This window comes from Sitophilus oryzae, unplaced genomic scaffold (genome assembly GCF_002938485.1).
Source record: "Sitophilus oryzae breed Bouriz unplaced genomic scaffold, Soryzae_2.0 scaffold_1517_pilon_pilon, whole genome shotgun sequence".
In the NCBI taxonomy this organism is placed as follows: domain Eukaryota; kingdom Metazoa; phylum Arthropoda; class Insecta; order Coleoptera; family Curculionidae; genus Sitophilus; species Sitophilus oryzae.
Window position 1 is genome coordinate 244,653 of NW_022146189.1, and position 26,066 is coordinate 270,718.

General features: G+C 33.7%; 1 protein-coding gene across 2 annotated transcripts in view; it reads right to left on the reverse strand.

The window, feature by feature from the left end:
• LOC115878539 (formin-like protein) overlaps positions 1-26,066 on the reverse strand; it is a 237,038-nt gene that overhangs the window by 68,905 nt on the left and 142,067 nt on the right. For both annotated transcript variants that reach the window (XM_030895062.1, XM_030895063.1), the window contains exon 3: positions 16,358-16,444. In XM_030895062.1, coding sequence (XP_030750922.1) covers positions 16,358-16,444 — 87 coding nt within the window. The remainder of the gene's footprint in view (positions 1-16,357; positions 16,445-26,066) is intronic.

The following is a 26,066-nucleotide window of genomic DNA, read 5'->3' on the forward strand; positions in this document are numbered from 1 at the left end:
CTTGTACAAGTAAGTAATGGTTATTTAAACTATTTATAGCACGCCGCGCCGATGAATTGCTGGTATATAGAGAATTTCGTTTTTCCCCTTACCCTTTACGAATACCCCGTATTTACAGAACGGATCGACGCAGGGTCGGACTGGCCATATTATATATATAACTATTAGGGGGGGCCCAGCCTTCGCGGGCCTTCTTTATAGTTAATTATTTATTCTTAACAATATTTGCTTTTGCATTGCATTATGGCATTTGCATTGCATTGGTTTACCTTGCATTAGGGTAGTTCCCTGATTTCTATACAGGGTGAGTCTTAAATAAGTGCAAATATTTCCAGGGCTTGTAAATCTGGATAAAAGAAACATAATATTTTCTCTTTACCGTTTTTTCAAATAAATCCAAAACAACCGAGTTCAATTTCACTTTTAAAATTTCCAATTTTTTGCCAAAATTTTGAGAATGACTGGATTTTATTTCTTGTAAATTTAATAGTAACCTATGCTGCCATATTACAAAGTATGTTTTTAAACTAAAAATTAAAAAAAAATCCAATTTTTTTTTTAAATTCCAAATTTTCGAAAGAAAAAATTCCCGCAAAAAAAACTCATAATCGTGTTACTTGGGTCGAAATATACTACCCCTAAAAATATATGCACTTATTTAAGACTCCCTGTATATAATAGGGAAAATTTGACCACAACATAAGGCGAAAAAATACGCAAAAAAATCCACACGGGCCTCTCCTTACATTGCCACCCGGGCCCCTTTGACCTAGTGCGACCCTGGATCGACGTATTGTGTTTGCTTTAGCGTGATCGTAACGGAAATTACGGAGATAGCAGCATTTCAGTGGCTATTTCAGATCACTGGGAGTTAGCAGATATTATTGAATTAACATAGCAAATTTTCTTTAATGGGAAAAAATGTATTTGCTTTCCCTACTTATAGAGTATTTTTTTCTCTTTCTAATGGTATAAAAAAACTTAACGTAATGGAGTTAGCAGGTTATCACGTTTCACTGACGATATGTCAAAATTATGTCAAAATTAACTGTCACCTTTAGTTGACTTAACACCAAAGTTTTAGACCGTTTCGTTTAAAGCTGTCCTTAAACTAAGTACCTTGAAGTTGAGTCAGTCGAAAAATCGAATTAAGCCAAGAAAATATTCGCGCAATAAGTTAACAATTTTTGAAGACAGTTGACTCAACAAGAATACCTTGCCGAGTTGGTTTCTGTTTTCAGCAGTAAAGCACCACAGTAGTCGACAATTTCTCATTGGTAGGCAGAATTGAAACGCGGACGGATTAGTCTTAGCGAAAATCCAAGTACAGGTCCACCAGCAACATAAGTCACCGAGAAAGCTGGTCCAAAAAGATCGACATGTATCGTGAAACTGAAGCATCATTAGGCATTTCAAAGACCACAATTCCAAAAAAAATTACATGAACAAGTATCTGTAAAGAAATTCGTTTCCCGTTGGATACAACATCTGTTGACGGAACAAGAGAAAGCAATTAGATTCAATTGGTGTCAAAATTAGTGATGGGAAAAACCGATTAATTTCAATAACCGAGTAGGTACTCGAGTATCAAGCGACTGCAATAATCGAGCGATCACTCGAGCGAAATATCGCTCGTATTTAAAAATACGGTTTTTCGGCCGTCGCTGTTGTAAATTCCAAAGTGTGAAACATTCGAATTTGCTAACAAATCAGGCAATCAGTGCTTTTCAAACGAACGATTGAGCAGTCAATTGAGTTGAAGCAACTGGTTTCACGAAATTCCAAAGTGTGAAACATTCGAATTTGCTAATAAATCAGGCAATCAGTGCTTTTCAAATGAACGATTGAGCAGTCAATTGAGTTGAAGCAGCTGGTTTCACGAAATTCCAAAGTGTGAAACATTCGAATTTGTTAATAAATCAGGCAATCAGTGCTTTTCAAACGAACGATTGAGCAGTCAATTGAGTTGAAGCAACTGGTTTCACAAAATTCCAAAGTGTGAAACATTCGAATTTGCTAATAAATCAGGCAATCAGTGCTTTTCAAACGAACGATTGAGCAGTCAATTGAGTTGAAGCAGCTGGTTTCACGAAATTCCAAAGTGTGAAACATTCGAATTTGCTAATAAATCAGGCAATCAGTGCTTTTCAAACGAACGATTGAGCAGTCAATTGAGTTGAAGCAACTGGTTTCACAAAATTCCAAAGTGTGAAACATTCGAATTTGCTAATAAATCAGGCAATCAGTGCTTTTCAAACGAACGATTGAGCAGTCAATTGAGTTGAAGCAGCTGGTTTCACGAAATTCCAAAGTGTGAAACATTCGAATTTGGTAACAAATCAGGCAATCAGAGCTTTTCAAACGAACGATTGAGCAGTCAATTGAGTTGAAGCAGCTGGTTTCACGAAATTCCAAAGTGTGAAACATTCGAATTTGCTAACAAATCAGGCAATCAGTGCTTTTCAAACGAACGATTGAGCAGTCAATTGAGTTGAAGCAACTGGTTTCACAAAATTCCAAAGTGTGAAACATTCGAATTTGCTAATAAATCAGGCAATCAGTGCTTTTCAAACGAACGATTGAGCAGTCAATTGAGTTGAAGCAGCTGGTTTCACGAAATTCCAAAGTGTGAAACATTCGAATTTGCTAATAAATCAGGCAATCAGTGCATTTCAAACGAACGATTGAGCAGTCAATTGAGTTGAAGCAACTGGTTTCACAAAATTCCAAAGTGTGAAACATTCGAATTTGCTAATAAATCAGGCAATCAGTGCTTTTCAAACGAACGATTGAGCAGTCAATTGAGTTGAAGCAACTGGTTTCACGTAATTCCAAAGTGTGAAACATTCGAATTTGGTAACAAATCAGGCAATCAGTGCTTTTCAAACGAACGATTGAGCAGTCAATTGAGTTGAAGCAGCTGGTTTCACGAAATTCCAAAGTGTGAAACATTCGAATTTGCTAACAAATCAGGCAATCAGTGCTTTTCAAACGAACGATTGAGCAGTCAATTGAGTTGAAGCAGCTGGTTTCACGAAATTTCAAAGTGTGAAACATTCGAATTTGCTAACAAATCAGGCAATCAGTGCTTTTCAAACGAACGATTGAGCAGTCAATTGAGTTGAAGCAACTGGTTTCACAAAATTCCAAAGTGTGAAACATTCGAATTTGCTAATAAATCAGGCAATCAGTGCTTTTCAAACGAACGATTGAGCAGTCAATTGAGTTGAAGCAGCTGGTTTCACGAAATTCCAAAGTGTGAAACATTCGAATTTGCTAATAAATCAGGCAATCAGTGCTTTTCAAACGAACGATTGAGCAGTCAATTGAGTTGAAGCAACTGGTTTCACAAAATTCCAAAGTGTGAAACATTCGAATTTGCTAATAAATCAGGCAATCAGTGCTTTTCAAACGAACGATTGAGCAGTCAATTGAGTTGAAGCAACTGGTTTCACGAAATTCCAAAGTATGAAACATTCGAATTTGCTAATAAATCAGGCAATCAGTGCTTTTCAAACGAACGATTGAGCAGTCAATTGAGTTGAAGCAGCTGGTTTCACGAAATTCCAAAGTGTGAAACATTCGAATTTGGTAACAAATCAGGCAATCAGTGCTTTTCAAACGAACGATTGAGCAGTCAATTGAGTTGAAGCAGCTGGTGTCATGAAATTTCAAAGTGTGAAACATTCGAATTTGCTAACAAATCAGGCAATCAGTGCTTTTTAAACGAACCGATTTGCCGCCTATTTGTCAAACGAACGTTTAGTGGTGCAATTTCACCCGCTTAAAACAAAAGCCTTAAATTTAAATAAAAACAGATACATACATTGTATGTTAGAGAGAAAAAGATCGAGAATAAATGGATATAGAACAATCTAATTTTTATGCATAGTAACATATTTTTTGATCTGGTATTTTCGTTCCATATCCACTTCTCAGGATAGAGAACACAATAATTCTATTTTTTTTATTACAAACTGTAGGATGGGAAGAAAGTGGATATAGAACAACCTAATTCTAGGGTGACGATATGGTGCAGAGACCTGGAAAATTACATCGCCATTAATTAACAAACTCCAAGTTTTCATAAACCGCTGTCTGCGAAAAATTGTTGGAATATTCTGGTCAAATATTATCAGAAATGAGGATTTATGGACTTGACCAACCAGCGGCAGGTGTATAAATTTTAAATGTTTCTAAACGGCATAACATTGGCATATAATAATGCACAACTTTGCCCCAATTTAGTCATCCTCGTATCTCCTATGATTTTCAAGATCCCAATGATGGATGTCGAATTTGAATTACCCTGTATATTTGATTAAAACTATTCGGAAGTAATTACCCAAGTGCATCAAAATTACCGATAATTTTTCATGAAAGCATGTTGTCAAAAACTGCATGAGATTATATTCATATTTTGCCATAAATATGAATGAATAATCTCTTCCAAAATATGAATATAAAGGAATGTTGTTTTTTATTGACAACATGCTTAAATGAAAAATTATCAGGTTAATTTTGACGCACGAGTGTAATTCGGTAGAATGTTTCCCGAATAAAAAACATGAAAATACAAGTGAAAATACATAGATTTGTTAAAAATATTTATTTGAACATATTAAAAAAAATCTATTTAAAAATGAAGCAATAAAATGAAACAGAACTTATAATATTAGAAATTAAAAATTACATGAAGCATTGCAGTGAAAAACACAGTTATAAAAATTATTATGTTTAGATTCCGTTGCGGTACCTACTTGAAGATGCTGAATTTGAATTGAAATTAAAAGAACTTATAGAATAGAAAAATCCAAAAACATTAGTATTATTATTAGAACTTGTCTCAGTTTCATTGTCTCTCGTTTTTTCTACCAAATTTGCATGATGTTCATCATCGAGTTGAAGGTAAGGTTTAATTGACTTCGGGTTTGCGTGCCAAGTTATTTTGACCATTGTGTTCTCCTCAACCCGCTTGCACAACCAACTGATTGAGACACCCATTGAGCAATCGTATTTTTCCCAACAGGAAGGTTCTTGAACCATTTACCCATTTTCCAGGAAGGATTTACAGTTAAAAACAATCTTGGAACATTAATTAATTTTCTTTTTTCCATAAATTTTTTGAATAGCTTACTGGACATATATACGGTTGACCTCTATTTATGACCAGCCATTTTGACGGAGCACAAGGTATATCTCCTCCTTGAGTGGTTTTATCGAATATCGGGTTGTATTCAATGCGACCCACAGTGCTTCGTCCCATGGACAAAAATCGAAAAAAAAAGTTAAAATTTAGTAATATCTGAATATGTAATTTTATACTTATAGCAATGTTCAACCATCCTGTATATTATTTTTCATAAACAGCGTTTCTTGTTAGCAAATATTTTCACTAAAATAAATTTTGCGATCATTATCTTATCAGTGAAAAGAATAACATTCATAGTAGTTCTGTATATTATGGAGTTAAACGGTACGTACTTAATTGAAAGCCACTATGGATATTGTTAAACAAGGTATGTACTTTAAATTTATTTCTAAATAAGTTCGTGATTGTTTAGTTTTTATTTATTTTTTAAGATGATTCTTAAATGGGTATAAAAATTTTGTTTTCAAACTTCAAAAAGGCATTTAAAAAAAACATATCAAAACATATCGTATTTATTGAATATTTTTGTTGTCATATTCATGCACTTTTAATTTTTGTATAGTTCACTTGCCTCTGCTTGCGATGAACTTTATTTTATAATACTTTTCAGATGGGGTAAAATTGATAAGCAATGCCGATCTGGTTAATACTGGGCTTGATCATAAGGACAAGAACTCAAAATTGTTTGTATTTCAAAAAATGTGTTCTTTATTAGATATTGATGAACCTTCCAGTCAAATGAGACACCACTTGTGTCTGAAAAAGCCCACTATGTTGGAGCGAGCGAAACGTCGCATAAAAAAGTTTCCATCTTTCAATTTATTATAAAACTTCATACCCAAGAAAAGGAAAAAATAATATATGGATATATATGGTCTATTAAAGGGGTAACTATTAACATCCGAACCCCTCATACCAACAAAAATAATAACAACGCGAAAAAGTAACATATTAGGAAATGATGTACAGAAATATCTTATATGTGAGGATAATTCATCCACCTGTGATTTGGATACTATAAATTTGGAAGATTCTGTCAGCAGTGATTCTTCTGAATCAGAGTAGTTACGATCTATGCATTTTGTTGTCCTAAAGTAAATTTATAGTATCTTAAGTTTTTTTTATATAAATATAACATTAATGTTTCTTTTTCATTAAAGAAAAACATTTTTATCTTATATTAGGCTTATATTGTAGGAATCATGTTCTAATGTTATTTCAATTCTTTTTTATCACAGGGATTTATTTAATACTTACACCGTTTTCATACTATAAATTATTATATCCTTAGATGGAACACAGCTCCAACATTTTTATTATTTATAAGATTTTTTTCATAAACGTGGGACTAAGAACATCATCATTTAGTACAACCAGAGTACTCATCATTTGTGACAAATAAACCTAGTTTGAATAAATTGCCTACAATAAAAAAGTTTTTGTCCTCTAGAGCCATATGTTCGAAGCACTGTGCGACCGGTGGGTTGTCCTATATTATCAATATCATTTTTAAAATAGGAAACAAAACATTTTCCTCCCTCTCCTCCTCGTCATGCCAATTCGTAGGATAATACAAAAAAAATTTTTTGCAAACCATCGGGACATTCTTCATTACAATTTTGTACCATGAATTTGAAATCTTCGTATTTGAGTGCCTTAGAGATTTCCTTTCTTTTTAGAGGGTCCATCTGCAATTCCTTCCTTTTGGCACTTTTTGCCTCCCGGGATATTTAAAATTCGGTGTTAGTAAAAGGATTAAATTTAATATTATATTCTTTTTGGTATGTTTCCAGTAATAGCTTGGCTGTTACATTCCAAATAGTTTTTACCGTAAAATCCTTATAGTCTTGGCCGTTTTTCCTTTTCATATTAAATGCCCCATCGGTCAAAATATTGGCCAGTGCCGAGATTGAGATGTTCGCATCTAAAATGTAGTTTCTATCTTTTATAAAGTCCATAAACTGTTTCCATACATACTGGTGATTAATTATAGTTTTTCGGCTTACTTTCGGCAACTTTTTCTTCGATTGCACTTAAAGAATAATTTCCAAATCGAGACATTTTTAGAATACCTATTAAAAATAATTTACGTCTAAGCGACAAATGTGTCATTGTCACTTTTTTTGGGAAAATTTTCGCCGGACAATTTTCGATTTTAGCGGGCAATTTTCACCGAAAATTTCACACCTCTACTTTTCAACCAATAACATGCTTTAATGTTGACTAGTTACCATGGCAACTGAAAAAATTTCCGGAAATTTTTTCGAGGCGCCACGAAACTTTAGTAGAAATTTTTTGACAGTTGAAAAGGTAAACATAAGATCTACAATCATAATGTGAATGAACTACAATGTCTATATATTGAAATATTACCCATTTGAGTTTTAGCAATACCCTTGCAATACCTTGGCCAACTTAACAAATTGAAATTATTTTAAAATGTCATGTTGGATTAATATTTTTTTTTCAAATTTAGGTGTGAAATTTTCTTACCGAATACCACGCAAGCTTAAATTATTCCTGGAAATTTTCTTTCGGGCACGAATATTTTAGGAAAATTATCCCTCGTCTTCGACTCGGGATAATTTTCAAAATATTCGTGCCCTCAAAAAAATTTCCGAAAATAATTTAAGCTCTTGTGATATTATAAGTGAAAATTACCCGCTTCATATGGGATTTTTTGTACATGAGTGAAATATTCATTACAATTTCCTTTCATTTATATCTAAAAAATATAAGAGTGCATGTCAGACCAACATTTTTTTATAAAAATTATTTTACTAAATCGAACTACATTTTTATTTGAAAATGACAGCGTCATCGAGTCTACGCACGACACACCTTTTCCATTTATTCCGCTGCACATTTGCATCGAGAAAATCGAGATTTAAATTTCTAAATCCCACCGAGACTCCGCTGTTCGTAACGAAAGTACCGGATTAATAATTTAAATAAATATTTTTATTGTTGACAGACCAGTCTAACGCGGGGGCGTTTATCTGATGGCGCCTGCTAGATTTTTACATTTTAATTAGTAACGTAAGGTGTAGTAACTTTGTAACTTTAAACCTGGTAATTAAATGTTCCTCCAAAATTGGTTTAACCATAAATTTTTCATGTAAAATATTCTTTCAACGTTTTGTTGTTGCGGTGTCTTGTTTGGTAGAAAGCGTAGGCACCCACTCGCATGTACAGGGTATAGTGATGGGAATACCGAGGTATTCCCATCACTATAGAGGATATGTAACCGAGGCTGCGGAATGCTACGTACTTACCAGTTCCAGTCACTACTGTTCGCGACCCTAGCCGAGCGTGACGGCTGAAACGAAATACAACGCTAAATAGAGTATATATGGGGAAATCAATCACGTGACCCCATGTATTTCTTATGGACTTCCGGTGAGTAAATTTTCGGCTGGTCCCCACGCTTCAGTGTGTTTGTTTGTGAGGCATGGTGTATGGTGTTGGTTTTTGGGACCGTGGGCGCGCGCCCCCTTATTGTGGACTGTCGTGTGGGGCCTGGGGGGCGAAGTTAGGTTAGGGGGGCGCGCGCGCGTATGCTGTAGGTGATAGATGTTAGGTGGCGGTGTTGACATATGGCGGAGTTGACAGATGACAGGTTTGACAGTTGACAGGTTTGATAGTTGACAGGTTTGACAGATGGCGTATGCATGCACCGTTGCCAGATGCTAGGCGAAAAATGCTGTTAAGTAAAAAGTTAACAATCTAGTAGCCGCTTTACCGATTCCCTTTACTCTATTAGGAGTTTTGTCTCGACCCTCAACATTGTAGATGTAAACTTTTGCTCTTAGACAAATGAAATCGGTCATTATACGACCTGATAATTCATCTTTCATAATACCCGGCATTTTCCTATTACACGACTTGAATCCATAAACATTGTCGGCGGGATAGTCGGTGTCGAAAAATTTACTACTATGCCGACGTATTATGTCGTACATTGTCACCAACGACGGACAACACTGCAACTCTTTACTGGTAAATTCGAAAACAAATGCATCAGTATCCATATAACAGATTTTAGGGTTATAATGAGGCGTGATATTTTTCTGAACGTAATCATAGTAAAATTCATACATTTTCAGCTTGGATAATTCTAATATGGAAAATCCTACATAGATCGGTTTATTGAAAAGTATATTCGTCTTGCGAAGTTCAACTGAAACTAGATTTTCTTCGTAGATAACCATACTTTTAAATTCGGGACTTGCAATATATTTACGCGCCGAGTTCCAATACTTCACCAATTTTTGACGCATATAACGTGAGAAAAAAATATAATGAAGGGGACAGCACTTGAGCCAGACACCCACTTAGGGAACCCTCGGACCTACCCGCTGCTGCTCGTCTTCGTCGTCGACGTCACTATCAAACAAAACTCAACTTTTCCACCACCACCATTACTACTACTTTTTGAGGACACCCTGTATTCACATTTCAGCAGCTGACAACACGTCGAGCGTCCGACCTTGAACCTGAAGCTCGAGAAATCGCCTATGATGATATGATGACGCACACTTATAATAATTATTAAGTGTGCGTGTGCCTAAGAGACAGCGCTTCGCCCCCCAAAAACCAACACCATACACCATGCCCCACAAACGACACACTAAAACGTGGGGACCAACCGAAAATTTACTCACCGGAAGTCCATAAGAAATACATGGGGTCACGTGACTAATTTCCCCATATATTAGATAGAGATTAGTTAGAGCTAACACCAAGAGTGTTACCCAAAAAAAACCAATTTAGTTGTATCCGTTTTATCCCGATAAAGTTTGTTCCACTAAAATTGGACACAAACACTTCGACTATTCAATGTAAACAACCATATTCAGATTACCTGCATAATCGAAATATCTAATACCAACATATCAATACAATTCCCACTGCCAATCAGCTACAAATGCCGAAATATTTGATGAAATAATTTAGCTACAAATCATCTGTCTATGCATTTTTTGGCTTCTGTTCAAACCGATGAACGCTTTCTAATATATTAGTTTTTGTAAAATAATGTGTGTATGCTAAGCTCTCTTCATAGAAATCAAACTTAAATTTTGACTCGCTTTTTTGCAATGTGCGGAGATGCAGAAAACTTTTATAAAAAATATACATTTCCAAACGAACTCCCATACATATCTAATTAATTCAACACACTGTACATTCCAGATATATCGGAAGTACGCACTAAATGCGTACTTGTAAAGCGACTTTAATGCAATTGGAATATTGTTATGTTCGCAATTCAACCTTTCCGATACTTCACATTATTGTCTAACGGCACAACTGACATTTTACCAATTCTGAGAGTTAGAAATAATAGTGATTAAATTTATGTGGTTTTAAATCTGTACGTGCCCATAACGATTTAACATTTCTTAGTTAATATAACATAGAGTTTACAGTTATTTTCAAATTAGAAATTGAAATACCAAGATTTAATTTACCGATCACGGTAACAACTAGGTAGGTACCTATATTTTTTGAGATATAAAATATAAACTATCAATGTTTTCTCAATTAACATAGCGTGTCTCTGTCAAATTAAAAATATACTGGTCCAATTTTTCACATGTGAAAGACAACTTTTGAATGCTTGAAATCTATCAAAAGCTTTATTTGAATAAGTCATTTATTTAAATAACAAATACAAAACTTATTAGAATCGCATTCCATACACCTAATGCAAATCAAAATAGCGCATGTACTGAGAGCAATTTAAATTTCAAACAGGCTTTGTTTAAGTATGCTTAAAAGGCAATACCCGGAATTATTTATTAGTCAAAATACTTACGCATCTAAATGATGTATTCAGTTTAAGGACATTTTACTTTCGTTAATTTGTTTCAATATTAGATTCACTTAACAACAGAGTGGTCATAAGAAGGCAGACGAAACTGGTTGTTTTTAAATAATAGTTGGGTATAAATTAAAACAGGACTAAAAAAACTTTCTCGCTTAGTTTTAGTTAGTAGGTCTTATTGAGGGTCATTCTGAGACTGGCAGAGGTTCATTCTGACTTCTGACATTTTGACATCTGACGAGTTGTAGAAGAATGTAAAATGAGTGAAAGGGGGGTAATTACCGCGACCTTAAAGATCTATTGTCTCCTTTCTTGAGTTGTAACTCATCATACAGTCAATAAATTCTCATACATGGGGAACTTCCTGTCGCAAGGGGGAAAGAGTACTTCCTATCCTCCTCTGACAACAGCTGTTCATCCTCCAAGGAGTGGACATTTACCTCTTACGAGTATACACCCTTCCGGGTTTAGCCCTCCGTGCCTTTTACAGTCGAGGAGCTAGTCTCCAGATGAGGTTGGTTGGTTGGTTGAAGTGGCGAGTGCAACCGCTTGTCGAACTCCAATTAGCAAAATTGCCGTTTTGATTTTTGACTGTTAACTGTTTATAACCATTCGGTGGCATTAAGGTGACGGGTGACTTCCGTTATGCTCTTCCCGGCAACATCTTCACGATTTACAAAACTGTAACCACCGAGGAAACAGTTGCGGGGGTCCTATACAAACACGGACTGGCGGCACAGAAAATGCAGTCCCTGCAGCTTCGGCAAACTTCGTTAAAAGGGATGCCCATTCTAGCCGCATGTTCACCAATTGGCCCGTGTTCCGTATATACCGCCGTATAAGCCTAGCGATATCCTTACGCGACTTAGTTATGAGCTGTCCCGATTTGTTCGGTCGTATTTGGGCCAAGTCTTCCTGGCTGTCCTGCAGGTGCTTAAAGTTTTTCATCTACTGTTCGCCATAGACGTTTTTTTTTACTATTTTCAGTTCAGCGCCGACATGGCTGCTTGGCTGTCAGTGATTATTGCAGTTTTTCGCCAATAAGGTATCTCCTCGCTCAACCATTCGCAGGCCTTCCATCTCTGCCTGGAAAATACTTGTTCTATCCGGAAGCCGGTAAGACCTTACGATGTCAAAACCCTTCCGAGAACACTCCCGAACCTACACCTGAATCCATCTTGGATCCGTCAGTAAATAGCGCAATATAAAATTCCTTCACTAGTTTGTGAGTCTCCCACTCCTTTCTGATTGGAATTCTGACTATAAAGTTCTTGCCAAGTTCCAACCTAGGTGTCAGATAGTCTAGTCCAGTCTAGTATCTGATGGTCCAGCAATAATATCCTTCGGTAATCTTCCAAGAATACTGATGTGACCGTAGAGTTTCTCCGTCCAGCAACCAATTTCTCTGAGCCTGATTGCACTACTAGAGGCTAGATTTTTAATATAAAAATAAAATGGGACGCGTTAGAAGAGCACCTTTAGAGTATCTGTGAGCGTCGATCTTAATGCTCCTGTAATGCACACACACGCATTCCCTGTACTTTTCCAAGCTTGGAAATATTGGTTGTCTTCTCCAAAGCTGGCCACCATACCAGGGATCCATATGTCGCACTATGGCAATGTATATCCATTTAGCCATACTCGGTTGGAGTCCCCACTTTTTACCTATCATTTCTTTTAAACATGTAGAGTGCAACATAGGCATTTTTTATTATTCTATATTTTTATTTATTTATTCTTTTTACTAGGTTATATTCTTCTACGTTGGTTCGTTAGTTTAGTTTCGGGTCAAAAATTGTACCTAAATACAGAGCCTTGAATGATAATGTCAGCGTAGTACCGTAGAGTCTTGGTAGCGCAAAAACAGGCACCTTAGATTTGATGGTAAATAGCATTAACTCAGTTTTTCCTGGATTGACACTTAGTTCCGACTGAGGTACCCTTGAGGTGGAGGTTGGAGGATCAGTCTCCATTTTATCCACCTCTTTAACTTGGTCTGTCCATAGACCTAATACCGGAAATTGTCCTGAACTTTTAATAGAAGATAAATATATCTTTCTCTAATCCTTGGATTTGAAATCAATTCCGATTGTGAGGACCTGACCATATCCCTCCTCCCTCGAGTTGATGACTCGCTAACTCGACGTACTTACATTGGAGTTCTGGCAAAACTGGTGATACACCGCAAGGGTTATGGCAAGTATCTCTGCTTGGTAGGTTAGTCGGTCCGCTTCTACAGAACCCCGCATGTAGAAGTAAGGGAGACGAGCATACAATGGGTTGCCCCCTGGTATATCAAGGTTGAAACCGGTTTTTTGAAGGCTATTCTTCTATCTAACCACGCATTCCTTTGACCTGGTGTCGCCATCGTAGGATTTAGGTTTTTGGTGAGATTGTATCCTCTTGGTCTGGGCGGTTACAAACCAAGACCCCCCCCCCACACACATACACCCTCTGCCTGTGATACATGACCACAGACAGTAGAGGGTGCCTGGTATGACGGACAAGGTAGTCTTATCCGGCATCGTTATGGTGCAATTCTCTGGCCACAATTCGGACCAGTTGCACATCATTTATTGTAGATCGTTCCAAATTAGGGTTGCCAGATGTCCGGAATTTCCGGGAAATCCCGGATAGGTAAATTGTAGTAGGCAAACATTTAGATAGGTTTACATTCAAATCTATGATGTTTTAGGCATCAATCGCCCTCCTTTTCAGACATGTTGCTAAATAAACTAAAGAAAAGAAATAGACGAACAGATTTAAGAATTCCGGCTTCTAGACGCCAAAAAGTTGATCGGCCTTTACGTACAGGCCGACAAATCGGTCTGTAGCGTTCAGCAAAAACCTGCGAATGGATACAGGCCTTTAGGATACAGTGGCCGCGCCGCAGGTTAAAACAGTCATATCGGTTTAGATGGCGCCAATTAAATTAGGAACTTAATCATTATTTTACATTATGTATTGACATCAATAAATGTACCGGAGAAAATATAGAACATATCGTAATACGTATTAAATGACTCACGTATTGTTGCGGTGTGAAACAAATAGTGTTACGTAGGGTAACTTAGACGGGTGTAATAATTCAACGTTGACAACTCTAGATCACAAGTACCGGCAACCGATTGAAATAACCGATAGTCGCGTTTCACTTTTGTAAATAAACTATCAATATTAATCACGCCATATAATAAAAGTAAATGACTTAATAAACAACAATAATACCCAATAATTCCACCGTCTATGACACAGATATTATCTGTAGATGGGGATAATATTGTGTAAGGAAAAATATGTTTAACTGCATAAGACAATTTTGAATATTGTTTACGAAATTCCAGTTGTTTTAGAAAAATATCTTTTAAAATTTTTAAGAATAAAAAAATAATAGAATAAGACAGTGTAGCATTTTTTATTTCCTTTAATAAAATTGAATTTAAAAATCTATTTTTATTTAAATTTCTTAGTATTGGCGCCATCTATTTGCCAAAAGATACCAAACTCCATTTGTTACAGCTCACTTGTCTCGATATTTAATTTTTATTAGCGCATCTATTTGCTAGATGTCAAACTTCATTTATTACAGTTCACTTGTCTTGTTTATTAGCGCCATCTATTCGTTATATGCCAAACTTTCTTAATTGCATTTCACTTGTCCCAATCTCACTTCGCTGTGGATTGCGATTTTCTGTTCTAATGATTTCAATCATATGATATCACTTTTTTCTCTCTCATTTTGTCTGTGGTGAAAAGGGTTTTTTTTGTTTCGGTTCTGAAACTGAGAAGAAGGTCTTTCTTTCTGAGAATTTGGATCTGAAGAAGACGCGTGTTTCGGCGTCCGACAAATTTTCCAGTGAAAAGCACTCTGAATCCACTTTTCGATTTCCATTGCATGGGTATCCGATTTGGAAATTTGAAAACCTTGTAAAGTATGCAATCCAGAGTATAGATCGTATTTGTTTGGTTTCTTCTTGGAATGATCACCGTAAGTTTATCCGCCATTTTATATAGCCATATCTAACTAAATTCTATTTCAGTTATTTCCGTTTTTTATTTCGTTTATTTGAGTATTTAATTACTGGTTTGGATCGGAATATGGTTTGAATATATTTATGTAAAGCTGATTTTCAGACCGTAAGTTGTTTTTTTTATCGAGTATCTGTCCTGAGAACTATTTTTTATTTATAGAGTAACTACCACATGGTACTCAGTAACTACCACATGGTACTCAGTAACTACCACATGGTACTCAGTAATTACCACATGGTATGCAGTAATAATGCAGTAATTATTGTATGTTTCACCCACTTTCATTTTGTATGGACCTATGCAGACCTTAAGACAGTGTTCCTGACATTACAATCATTCTTTTGGCTGATATCGAAGACTTCTCCTGCCATAGTCATCTGCATCCACTTCTGTTAGTCTGGAGAATACCTAACTACCTGTTTACATCATAAGAAACTATATACAGATAAGTCTTAAGTTTGATACACAAGGTACGCTTTTATTTTATAATTTTTGAGACAACATATTTAATAACCTGGTAAATTATCACTATCTATCCAACATATTGTAGTCAAAATTATTTTTTATTTAACGTTATAAGTTATAATTTGATTCGTACAGTACACTCTTACTTAGCTATGATATTTTATATGAAAATTATTAACACGTATTCATTTTAAAGGTTTTTGTACACGACATGTTTCGAAACATCATCGTATTGAGACATACATAAATTTCACCTGTTTTTATATTAAGTAGCTTACTTAGTTCAAAGAATACAGTTACTAAATTCGAATCTATTTAAAATAACTTGCGGTTTTATTGGGATCACTGTGACTAATTGATGATACTTGTGTTCGTTTTCAATAAATGTTTAATGTAGGATAGTTATTTCTGACTTTATTCCTGATAAACATAATAGACCCTTAATGCTGTTGATTACTTTATTTTAGCTATGTTGTGATATCGTATTTTTCTTTTTGGTTTCTTACTTTACCACTCTCATAAACAAAGTAAGTGGCGCCCTTTTCACTGTCTTTGACCATACCTATTTGAATTCTTAACATCAATATTAAAATCTCTGCAGCCTACATATTATCATTTTTTTTATTTTTTAACAACATTAGAAAGTCACTGTGAGTCAGAAGCCTTACCTACGAACCCAGCTTTCCTCTAACCCTGAGCAACGGATTCTTTTTTCATTCTATTTGGGTAATGACAGAAAAGTCGTCACAACAGGAAGGTAGCATAGCTCCCTGTTTTATTATATTATTTTGACAGCTGTTGGAAAATGGGAAAACAATCAAAAAATATATTTTTTAAACTACTAAGAAGTATATATCTATAGAAGTACATTCTTATCTTACCCTATGACTTCTAGAGGCTTTAGGATCCAAATAGGTCCTCAATTTGTGTAAATAATAAGATGGAGGGTCCTTGGCATGAACCATCTCCTGCAAAAAAAAAGAAATATTAATACATAGGTACATAAATATGGTACTGAATAAGAATGTAACAACACTAAATAAAAATTAATTCAAATTCAAATTTCTTTATTAGACCCCATTAAGTTTTACAGAATAATATTAGTATTAATAAATGTGTGTCTAAAGTCTAAAGGGATCGCACCGCGATTAAAAAACCGATACAATGGCACAAAGTGCCAGAGTGGTGCGAGCCCAAAAATTAATGATTTCTTGTTGGAAAATCAAGTCGTTAAAAACCTAACTTTTAAGAATAGTAACGCATGGTATAGATGATTATATACTGTATTTTTTTTTCTCTCAGGTAAAATTTCGACAGACGATGACAGAAGAAAAGCAGATGACGTTTCATACCAATCTATTTATTTTACTAAAAAAAGTTTCTAATATTTTTTATATATAATAATAAATAATAAATGCGGAAAGTTTCTTGAAGCTTGAAAGAAAGTAAGAAATAGCCCTTTTTTATATTTTTTTGGTATGTGGTGTTTTGTTCTTATTTGTTTTGTTTTTATTTAATAAAATAACTCGATTACATTTTTTCAGTTTTATACAGTTTTCTTTCACAATATTTTGAAGTAATCACATAGTAATCACTTATCAGTCAAATTTTAATCACTTTAAACAATACATTTATTAATGAAGTATTCAAATTCTAGTAAAATATGCTATTTACCATAACACAGCTCTAAACAGTATAAAATTGCTAAAACATTTACTATTTCTTAACAAAAATGGAGATATAAAATACAAAGAATATCTATCCCTTTGTGATGAGGTCATTTCTGAAAAAATGGGTATTTTAAACAAAAGGAATTAAAGAAAAATAAAGGAAAAAAACAGTGTGTGCACTATGTGCGCATATTTAAAATGAAACTTCTTACTAACAGCTATTAAATTGAAGGATTTGAAGGACATGTTTGAAAAAGTGACATATAATGCTGTTTTAATATAAATACTATTTTCAATTTATTTTTGTACATTTTCTGTTTCCTCAATAGCTTGCAAATTTACTAACTTACTTAGCGGGAGAGAACAAAAATAATTATTTTTTATTAAAATATTTTCAATTCGTTTTCTTTTTCTAAAACAGGCGCAGGGGCAGGCGCAAGAAAGTTATTAGGTATAAACGATTTGGGTGTTCAAATTTCAAATATCGCTAATAAAACAGTAAAACAAAAATGTGTTCTTTATTATTTCAAAAGCAAATGCTCATTGTGTATTGTTTATCGATTTGGTAAAAGTTATTACTTTTTTTACTTAATTTAAACAATAGTTTTGTGTTTGAAATATACCTCAACCCAGTTTTCAGTCTTTATAACAAATTCACTTTCTTAACAATAAAATTTTAACAATAGTGCAATCTCTCGAGTATTTTATTAAATATCATAGAAATAAATATAGAGAGAAATTTAGTTATAATATTGTAGATAATTCAGTAAAACCATATTATTACATTTTTATACTATACAGGGTGGTCCGAATTGTATTCGGGAAACTTCGGCAGCAATTCTGCAGATAAAAATAAGTAAATAAGTTAATATAAATATTAAAAAATGTCTATACCAGGGGCGGATACAGAAATTTATTTTAGGGGGGGGGGCAAATAAAAAATAATGCCAAATATGCCTTTTAGGGCGCCATTTTTAACTCAAAAGTCTAATATTTAACCTAATTTACAGATTTTAGAGGGGGCCCGGGCCCCATGCCCCCCCCCTGTATCCGCCACTGGTTTATACCTTATTATGGCGTGCTCATTACAAGAAAATTGGCGCCGAATATCTCGAAAACTGCGACTTGACTGATTTTGATGTTATTACAAATTTTGTTGCAAATATTATTCCTAATCTTAATTTGAAAACCGCGTTTCACCAGCTACTGTAATTTTGGAGTTACGATTTTTTAAAATTTTTAACCCCCTCCCATACCCCCTTACCAACCCCCCATCCCCACCAAAAACTAGTGGCCAGATTCTCGGGTGCTATAGTATTTTTGTGCCAAATTTGGTTAAAATCGGTTCAGCGGTTTTTGAGTTATCGTGTTACAGACGGACAGACAGACAGACACTATGAAAATATTTTGTATTTAGGTCATTTATGACCCAAATAACTCATTTTGAGTGAAATTAAAAAAACTTTTTTTTTGCCGATCTTAATAGCCTACCATACCTATTGGTATGGTAGGCTAAAAATATATGGGTGGATATTTGGTATTTGGACAAAAACTAAAAAAATAGAAATTACATGTTCCATAAAATACCACAAAGTTACAATCCAGCAAAAATCAGCTTCTCAGGTTGTAAACAAAAGCGCAAGCTAAGCAAATATTTTGTTTTGTAATCGATAACTTCAATTCAAATATGAAATACAAACATAATTTTAAAAGCTGACTCATCGTACTTCAAAATGTACGCAAAAATTTAAATAATTTAGCTATTAGCACAAATTCTACCGACAAAACTTTCGCTGGCCGCAAATTTTTAACGCGGCATGCTGCTCGGGACCTCCAAATGATAAACAATAATTATGCTACTCAATGGCGACGAATGAGTCATCCGATTGTATCACCGTGTCGCATTTTTATTGTCTGTGTTTCACTATCGTTTTTATTTAATAATAACGGTTAATTCCTAGGATTTTTAATCAACAAGTTTAATCAACTTGACTATTTTTATTTCTTTGGAAGGATTAAAAGAATGATACGAATTTACAAAAGATTCTACAAGATTTTAGACTATTTATGAACTATGTGAACCGGACAGCGTCACGCGTGAATATACTAGACGTCAAATTTTTACTTAAAAAGTTCCTATCCCGTTTTAATTTCTTCTACTCCTTCTGTTTTTTTTGGGTGCTGAATTCGTGATCGAACATTGAAAACAACATAACTCAAAAACTACTAAAGGTGGGTTGGGTTGGGTTGTGTGTAAAAATATATATTAAATAAAAATGATTAAAAATACAATGAAAAAATGATTAAAAATACAAGAACTGTCGTGAAATCGAAACTATGTTAGGTATTTACTTTAGACGGTTAGGTTGTTAGGATTACTTACTTTGCTATAAATATCGGACTCTTAAATCATATAGGAGTGTTCAAAATACTATGCCAAACTTTCTAAAATATAAATTAATTCTTGTTCATTTTTTTAAATGGATGTGATTTGTTTAATAGATGGAGAATTAAAAACTGAACATTGTTTGTGTTTAGATTATTTCAACATTTTTAACGGTTTCGCAGATATTTTGGGGTTTTATATTTTATATGGCATTTTTCATAGTAAATTTTTATGAAAGCCACCCAATGATTTTTCTCTCGTATCTTACCGTTGAAAGAGCCATACGAAATAATATCGGGAGTATCTGTGAAACCGTTAAAAATTTTGAAATATGTAATAATGCAAAAAAGGTTCATATTTTTATTCTCCATCTAATAAAAAAATAATCTACAGGGTGTTCCATTTAAAAAACGAACAAAAATTATTTTATATTTTAGAAAGTTTGGCGTATAATTTTGAACACCCTGTATGATTTAAGATTACGACATTTATAGCAAAGTAAGTACAACAAAGTATCTCAAGTAAATATCTTTTTTTTTTGAAAATTGTTTCTTGGGAGTGGGCAGCAATTTTCAAAAAAAAATATATATATATAATATATATATACATATATACAGGGTGTTTCAAAACAAATGCGAAAAACTTTAGGGGGTGATTCCTTGTTCAAAATAAAGGGTAGTTTGCTTTATAAACGTTGGGTCAAAAGTCAACCATTAGGGAGATATCGCGGTACAAAGATGGCCGAAAAATAATGTTTTTATTTTTTATCTTGAAAACGAAAAGAGATAGACGAATGAAATTTTATGGAAGCATTACTGTTATGAAAACACACTTTCAGATAATTTTTTACTTTTTTAAAATGAGTGGAAGGGGTTGAAATAAACTACCCCTATCATTCTTGTTAACGAAATTTAAAGAAAAATCTTATCAAACACATGCAAATGCTTTAATTTGGTTAGTTTAGTTTGTTTAGAAACTTTTTTACCTCTTGTGCTTTTTTGATAAAACTCACCGATTGGAAATTAAAAAATAAAATGTAAAGCATTACATGTCAGGACAAAAAACATTTTTAGATTAAGAATCTAGTGATAATAACGATAATAATAATCTTCTAGATAATAACGTATTGCAGTAGAGTAATGTCAAATAAAATAATATTAGGAACATCCTAAAAAGTAACAGCGGCCGACTAGATTTTTTCCTAAAAAAATTACAGCAGCCCACTAGATTCTTTATCAGAAAATGTTTTTTGTCCTGACATGTAATGTTTTACATTTTATTTTTTAATTTCAGATCGGTGAGTTTTATCAAAAAAATACAAGAGATAAAAAAGTTTCTAAACAAACTAAACTATCCAAATTAATTTTTTTGCATGTGTTTGATAAGATTTTTCTTTAAATTTCGTTAACAAGAATGATAGGGGTAGTTTATTTGAACCCCTTCCACTCATTTTAAAAAAGTGAAAAAATTACCAGAAAGTGTGTTTTCATAACAGTAATGCTTCCATAAAATTTTATTAGTCTATCTCTTTTCGTTTTCAAGATAAAAAATAAAAACATTATTTTTCCGCCATCTTTGTATCGCAATATCTCCCTAATGGTTGACTTTTGACCCAACGTTTATGAAGCAAACTACCCTTTATTTTGAACAAGGAATCGCCCCCTGAAGTTTTTCGCATTTGTTTTGAAACACCCTGTATATATCTATTGTTCGAAGAATGAAGAATGATACAAGTATTTTTAATAATTTTTTAAGAAAGGCTGAAAAAATAAGTACATTATTTATTTATTTATTAATATCTTTGAAACTACCGAAATCTATTTACTCATATCTTAGGATCATGTAAAGGAAGCCAAAAATGCAATAATATACAGGGCGATCCTTTAAAAAAAATCATCGCGATTCGCTTACACTTTTTTGAGTCACCCTGGAGAAAATATTTTAATATTTTCCTGAAATACATCCTAGTAGGTACATACTTTAAGTTTGCACTTAACACAGTTCCCGAGTTTATTATTCTAGGAGCTACAGATGGCCGACGCACTATGGCCGGACCCTGTATATTTCAAAAATACATTATAATCAAAGATTAAAACAATTACAGATCATTTTACCGTTATAAAATTGTGCAGATTAATTGTAATAACCACATTTGTTTCAAAAAATATGTATTAGATACTAAAAAAAACTGTGCAGGGAATTTCTAATAGAATTTAATTACTTCGAAGAAGTATTCCGCTGCGTATTCTAACAATACATTTATTAATGAGGTATTTAAATTGCAGTAAAAATATGCTATTTACAATAACACAGCTCTAAACAATATAACAATATAAAATTGATCCGGCAATATTACCAGTTTGAATAGACACACAACCTGCAAATATACACTGAACCAATTAAAATATTAATTAGTCTTAGAGTAAAAGTTATATAAAAAAGGTTATTTCTAATATTTAAAAGAAAATAGTTAAGAAATAAGACGACCATATAAGCTTTAAAAGATCTATCTAATTTAAATATTTTACTATTAGCGCGTAAAACCGTAATAAATAATTTATATTGTAATACCAGTTATTTACACTGGAGACCGGTTTATAGACGAACAATAATAGTGGTAAATAGTAAATACATTATTGAATTAACCTACTTTGCTGGTTATTAAGAGATTAATAGACAAGAACATATGCATAAATCTAATTACATACATCGTCAAATTAACTTAAAACCTAAATTAGTTTTCAGGGGCGTATACCAATTAAAATGCGCATACTAATTAAAATATGTTTATGTTATTTTCCTAACACATAGAAATATGTGAGAAAAGTGACAGAAGTGTAGATCCCAAGTAAAATTCTTTGTAAATGGTAAATCTCAATAAGAGGTGGCGGATGTTGATAACGAATAAAATAAAAGTTTCATAACGTACCTAAAAGTTATCTAAGGCAGTGCGTAGCTGGACAGTGTGCAAATATACGTGGAACACAATATCTGGCAAATGGCCACCACGACTTCTCTGGCAGCACACAATTTTTTTTTTTTATAATATATTTATTTTTCGAAACAGAAACTGTTCAAATTTATTAGAATGAATATGTGTAATGCAAAAAAAAATTTTTTCTTGAAAGCAGTAACACAATTTTATAAAACGGGCCATTAAAATCCTATGGATAACGCAAACGACGCTCGCGAAATTGAACACGATATTCTTTGGTTCTGCAACGTCACTGCCGTTCTCGTCGAAGCGCGATGGCCAGCAGCATCCAGACGTGTTCCGTTTAGGTACGTATTTAGGTGGCGTACTAAGACTTTTTTGTTGCTTTTAGCGTTGATTGAAGGAGCTTTTATGCTTTTTTGTGCAGTTTTATTTGTATGTGCTTGTGTGTTCTGAGAATTTTTTAAGTAAAGGCAGATTCCGGGTTTCTAAAAGCACAATCAGATAACTTGCTAAAAGTCGATGCTTTTATGTCGGCTGCTTTTATAAATACAAAATTCCCAATTTATTTGGTGCGGAATACGAGGAAAAAACAGAGAGGTATGTAACATTTATTCTTTTAGTACTGAGGCATATTTAAATATAAGTAGGTACCTACTGTTACGAATTTTTATAGTTATAACATATTAATGTTATAAACTTATTTTTTCAGATCAGGTGGGAGACGTACGGAGATAATGCTGTAGGTTATGTAGAAGTGAAAGGAGACAAAAATTTTGGTTTAGTACGTGGAAGAATAACTCCAGAGCATAGCGTGAAAAGAAAGTTTTTTTTATATATTGAACACACCTTACCCTTGTTATTTTTAAAGATTGTTTTTTTACGAAAATTTTTTTTTTTTAAAATAAAATTTGTTTATCAGTAATGAAAATATTATACAAGGTGTCCCATAAGCAAAGCCAAAATTAAGTTAACTTTTTTTTAACGTGAAACACCCTATATATTTTTGGATTTTCGGAAATTTCTGGATATTCTAGATATATTTCATGTGTAATATCCTATACCTATCTTCAAATGGTTTACGAAATATTGAACAGTTAAGCAAATACTACAATTTTCTTGACACTTTTTTTGAAGACATCCTGTATAACTAGAATTAATTTTAAAAAGAGAGTATATGAAAACCATGGCACTTTTTTATTTCAATGTTTTCTTCTAAAACTTGCAAATAAGGCTGTATGTGGGTATCAAATTATAATGAATAAACGCCTGTACATTCAAATTCATATACCTATGTAAGACAATATACCATAAATATATTGAATTTACATTAAAATGATCTTCACAACAATAAATCGTAAAAATAGAGGATAATTTAACTTTTTTCTTTTCATCTCTTCTCATGGCTTGTCATGGCCTTGGACCATTTTTTCTGTTTTCGCTCATCCATTACTATTATAAATATCACTATTACTAATTATGTATTAATTAAACAAATAACTAAATTTTGACTCGAATTCACAGCGTTAAAAAGCAAACTGTGTAAAATAAACACGCGTCTGGCTCCACTCAACCAGAAGAACGGCGGGTGACGTCACAGCGGCAAGGCGCAGTATAGAGCGTTTGCCCGGCCATTTAAATTAACAATATTTAATTGTTTTATATTAGAGGCATTTCTTAACCGATATCAACAATTTTTTTTTGTTCAATTTGTAATTATATGAACTATTTTTTAAAACCATTATTTAAAAACATGCATTTTCCTCATTCTTTTGTTGGAATTTTCCATTACTGCTGAACACATTTATGCAGTTATGTCAGGAACTATTCGCCTAATTTCTTCTTTCAATTGTTGAATAGTTTGCGAATGACCGCTAGCTTTGCTTTTCACATAACGCCACAAAAAATAATCTAGCGTGAACTGTGAGTATCATTGAGCCGTATTTTTTTTGAAGATGAAGACGAACAAGCTGTTACAGTAAACGGAGAACGATACCGAATTTTATACCAATGATGGATGTTTTTTTATAGAATCAAATAATGGGATATGAATATAGAGAATATGTGGTCCCAACAAGATGGTGCGACATGTCATACAGCAGGAGAAACATTGAATTTATTGTGTACACAGTTTGGAGGCAGGCTTATCTCCAGGATGGGGACGTAAATTGGTCACCAATTGGCCACCAAGAACATACTACTTAACGCCGCTAGATTATTTTTGTGGGGCTAGGTGAAAAGCAAAGCTTACGAAAATAATTCACAAATCATTCAACAATTGAAAGAAGAAATTAGGCGAAATTTCAAGAAAAGAATTGTGTACTGCCAGAGAAGTCGTGGTGGTTATTTGGGAGATATTGTGTTCTACGTATAATTGTACACTATCCAGTTACGCACAGCCACAAATAACTTTTACGTATGCTATAAAACTTTTATTTTATTCGTTATCAACATCCGAAACCTCTTATTGGAATACCCTTAATATCTTATTTTCATTCCCTCTCTACTTGTAAACCCACATACAGGGATACTCAAACATGTTCCTTAATCTCCCAACTAGCATTTATAGTGGCAGATACGTAACTGCTACTATCAAAGCCACTACAAAGTGGGCGGTGACCATCGGCGGCTACGTCGTATATTCGTAGCTGCTAAGTAACTGCGACCAAAATGGGGAAATATTTTGAGTAGCCGGGTAGTGTCTTGGGTAGTTTTTGCCACTAAAAGAGTTACTATGATGTGTTACTATAAGGTACCTACTGGTGAATGCGACTTATCCGTTATGAAGCTGCCTAGTCGCGGGTTCGTGGCAGCCAAGTGTTAGCCACCGACATGTGGAACTTTCGTTTAACTTGTTGAACTTATTGGCAGCGACCTCTTCATGTAATTTCACATTTCATAAAAATAAATGTCATGATGGAAATAATTATGGAAGCCATTATTATTTTTTCGTTTTTGTTATTTTACCGTGCGATTTTAACGCCTTTTTAGGTAAATTCCAGAACGGCAATCAACTTTACTGAATAAAATACGTTATGGTTTATATCTTGTTTATATTAAAAAAAATATCAAAAATATTTCAAATTATTATATTATTTTGCAAATATAAATAAAAAAAAAAATTGTTTTAATAAAAAATAATAATAATTTGCTTGAAACCGGAGTCAAACTTAGCTTAAAATATTAGTCCACCGTAGAAATAGACAAACGGATTGACATACGGAAAAGCTTTTCTAGGTATATTTAGCTTAAAAACGCATAATGTTTGAGCAATTTGGCTGTTCGTGCTACAAAATTCATCGAAAAAAATATGGCGTTTAATCGGAAAAATACTTATAGTTCCATATGCTTTCACAAAGTACCGGGAACAATAACATATTAGGCCAACCTACCCGTTTGGACCTTTAAATCTTCGGATTGATAAAGTGACAATTGTAGCTATCTAAAGGCGACTTTATAGAAACAATAAACTTTTTTGGAACTACATGGTCAACGATTCTTTGGAACCATAAAGTGACTTTTCCAAGAAAGTTCCCTGCGCCACCAAATTGCCATTTAATTGGAGCGCTGCTCACCGATCGCGGTTTTGGTGGCGACTG